The sequence below is a fragment of the Colobus angolensis genome, unplaced genomic scaffold (assembly GCF_000951035.1).
Source record: "Colobus angolensis palliatus isolate OR3802 unplaced genomic scaffold, Cang.pa_1.0 Scaffold122, whole genome shotgun sequence".
Classification (NCBI taxonomy): domain Eukaryota; kingdom Metazoa; phylum Chordata; class Mammalia; order Primates; family Cercopithecidae; genus Colobus; species Colobus angolensis.
In genome coordinates, this window is record NW_012113364.1 from 6,035,152 (window position 1) to 6,038,924 (window position 3,773).

The following is a 3,773-nucleotide window of genomic DNA, read 5'->3' on the forward strand; positions in this document are numbered from 1 at the left end:
CGCCTGTAATCCCAGCACTTTGGGAGGCCAAGGTGGGCGGATCACTTGAGGCCAGGAGTTTGAGACCAGCCTGGCCAACATGGTGAAACCTTGTCTCCAGCAAAAAATAAAAATAAATAAATAAATAAATAAAATTAGCTGGGCATGGTGGCGCATGCCCGTAAATCCCAGCTACTTGGGAGGCTGACGCAGGAGAATCACTTGAACCTGGAGATGGTCATTGCACTGAACTGAGGTTGCACCACTGCACTCCAGCCTGGGCGACATAGTGAGACTCCATCTCAAAAAAAAAAAAAGAAAATTGTGGGAAGGAGTGAACTTCCAACCACCCAAGCTTTCTCACCTCTAGCCCTGCCCCAGGAGAATTTAACAAACCTGAAGGACAAGCCCCACACCAGGTGAGAATCAGTGAACCTCACCCCACATTCAACGCTCTGATTCACATTGGAATTCAACTAACTGAAATCCCTTAGCATGAAAATTAAATTTACTCTGAAGATTCTAGTTACCTAATTAAATTTATTCTGAAGACTGCAGGTCAGTTAAATTTGAGAGTTCTGATTGAAGAAAAAATAAGACAATTACCAACCTCTTCTATCAGATGATCATCCGGATCATATTCTTTTAGATTAATAATTGCCACAGGCAGATCCAGGGACGTAACTGCTTCAGCAAGAACTGCTGCAAATCCCTAATAGGACCAAAAAAAAATCAAATAAAGTCTTCAATGAGCCAAATACAGCCCTCATTTACCTCTGTTGGCAGTCCTCATGAAAAATGTCTTCAGTGACTGATATGTATCTTCATGAACACAAATTCTATCCTCACCCTTACCATTTTCTTGGGCACTATTACAGAGATCATTCGTGTTGTTCTCATCCGATCAGGGTTTACGTAGGACTGAATCTAATTTGGCTTTGGATGATCAATCTGCCTTGCCCTACTAGATTAAACTTATCAGCCAGGCAAGATGGCTCATGCCTGTAATCCCAGCACTTTGGGAGGCTGAGATGGGAGGATCACTTGAGGCCAAGCCTGGGCAGCAAAGTGAGACCTCATCTCTATAAAAAAATTTAAAAATTAGCCAGGTGTGATGGCACATACCTGTAGTCCCAGCTACTCAAGAGGTTGAGACAGGAAGATCCCCTGAGCTCAGAGGTTAGAGGATACAGTGAGCTATGATCACACCAATGCACTCTAGCCTGGGCCACTGACTGAGATCCTGTCTCATAAAGAAAATAATACATTAAAAAAGAATAAACACAGAGAAGTGCAAAAAGAAATAGTGAAGAATGGGCTGGGCACAGTGGCTCACACCTGTAATCCCAGGACATTGGAAGGCCAAGGCGGGCAGACCACTTGAGGCCAGGAATTCGAGACTAGCCTGAACATGGTAAAACCAGTCTCTACTAAAAATACAAAATTAGCCAGGCATGGTGGCACACACCTGCAATCTCAGCTACTCAGGAGGCTGAGGCAGGAGGAGAATCACTTGAATCCAGGAGGCGGAGGCTGCAGTGAGCCAAGATTGCACCATTGCACTCCAGCCTGGGCAACAAAACTCCATCTCCAAAAAAAATAAATAAATAAAAGAAAAGAAATAGTGAAGAGTGAAAAGAATGGGAAACATGAAAAGAAGCTGGTTGATAGGAAAAAGCCCTAGGGAAGAGTTCACAGGGCTGCCAGAACCCCAGAGAAGCTCTGTGCTGCAAGCAGCCACTGCAACAAAAGATGGCATGAATGTCTTTTGTATGCTAATGAGATGACTTATTGGGGTGAGGCCTCAGATAGCTTCAGGATGGAGGCTGGTTGCCAGAGAAACTGACGAGAGGTTAAACTCAGCACCTCCTACCCCGGCCCCAACGGGGAACACTAGGAAGAGAAGAGGAACTGGAGATTGAGCTTAATCACCAAGGCCAATAATTTAATCAATCGTGCCCATGTAATGGAGCCTCTGAGAAAAACCCCTGAACAATGGGGATTGTGTTGGTGAACATACCATCCGGGGAGAAGACTCAACCAGAGACGGCCTGGAAGCCCTGCTCAACCCCCACCCCTCCATAGCCGGCCCTGTGCAGCTCTTCCATTCGGCCGTTCCTAAGTTGCATCCTTTATAATAAACCAGTAAACATAAGTCAAGCAACTTCCTGAAGTCTGTGAGTCATCCTACAGAACCTGAGGAGACAGTGGTGCGGAACCCTATATTTAAAGCCGGGACCTGTGACTGGTGTCTGAAGTGGGGGCAGTCTTGTGGGCTAATGGTAACTCCCAATAGTAAGCATGAGAACTGGTATAGAAAAAGGACAGGTTGGCCGGGCGCGGTCACACGCCTGTAATCCCAGCACTTTGGGAAGCTGAGGTGGACAGATCACTTGAGACCAGCCTGACCAACACGGTGAAACCCCGTCTCTACTAAAATACAAAAATTAGCTGGGCATGGTGGTAGGCACCTGTAGTTCCAGCTACTCGGGAGGCTGAGGGAGGAGAATTGCTTGAACCCAGGAGGTGGAGGTTGCGGTGAGCCGAGATCATGCCACTGCACACCAGCCTGGACAACAGAGCGAAACTCTAATCTCAAAAAAAAAAGAAAAAAGGTATTTGGGGGTCAGAAAACACTACTGCAGCAGGCCTCGAGAACTGATATGGTTTGGATATTCGTCCCCTCCAAATATCATGAACATGTAATCTCCAGTGTTGGAGGTGAGCTCGAACAGGAGGTTGTCTGAGTCATGGGGGTGGGTCCCTCATGAGTGGCTTTGTGACCAGTGGAGGGTCTTGATCAGGAGTTGTCCAGGTTCTTCGCATGTTGAACAAATAATTGAAAAAAATGCACAAGTAAAGCAACAAAAGAACAAAGCAACAAAAACACAGATTTATTGATGGGAAGGTACACTCTACAGAGAGAAAGCAGGCTTAAGCAAGCGGCTCAGGAGCTCCAGTTGTAATGTTCCTTGGGTTTTTATTAAGCCAGAAGAATTTGGTAATACCCCCAGGTACCCTTTGGAGGCTTCCAATTGGTTACACCCTATGTAAATGAAGAATTGGCTCATGGCCAATCAGAGGCTGAAGTGGAGGTGTGGCCCATGGCCAATCAGAGGCTGAAGTGGAGTTACACCCTATGCAAATAAAGAATTGGTCCACAGCCAATCAGAGGCTAAAGCTTTCCTTCCAGTTTAATTCAAGGAAGTCAGCCACAGGTTGGCCTTAGGCTCTCGCTCTCCAGACTCTACTCTCATACCTCAGCTTGCTGCCCTCCCCTTGGTGTGTTGAGTTCTTGCCCTATTAGTTCATAGCTGGCTGTTAAAAAAAAAAGCCTCACATCTCTCCCTACTCTTTTGCTCCCTCTCTCACCATGTGGTACCTGTTCCTCCATGGGTGGAAACTTCCTGAAGCTTTATCAGAAGCCAAGTGGATGTTGGCACCATGCTTGTACAGCCTGCAGAACCATGAACCAAATAAACCTCTTTTCTTTATAAATTACAGTATTAGTCCATTCTTGTATTGCTATAAAAAAAATACCTGGCTGGGCATGGGGGCTCATGTCTGTAATCCTAGCACTTTGGGAGGCCGAGGCGGGCAGATCACTTGAGGTCAGGAGTTCAAGACCAGCCTGGGCAACATGGTGGAACCCATCTCTACCAAAAATACAAAAAATTATCTGGGCATGGTGGCAGGTACCTGTGGTCCAGCTACTTGGGAGGCTGAGGTGGAAGGATCGCTTGAGCCTGGGAGGCAGAGGTTGCAGTGAGCCGAGATCACACCACTGTACTCCA

At 46.5% G+C, this 3,773-nt stretch overlaps 1 protein-coding gene across 1 annotated transcript in view; it reads right to left on the minus strand.

The window, feature by feature from the left end:
- Positions 1 to 3,773, minus strand: part of LOC105504691 (S-adenosyl-L-methionine-dependent tRNA 4-demethylwyosine synthase) — a 279,094-nt gene that overhangs the window by 258,381 nt on the left and 16,940 nt on the right. The window contains exon 4 of the mRNA XM_011932198.1: positions 590 to 691. Within this exon, the coding sequence (XP_011787588.1) occupies positions 590 to 691 (102 nt within the window). The remainder of the gene's footprint in view (positions 1 to 589; positions 692 to 3,773) is intronic.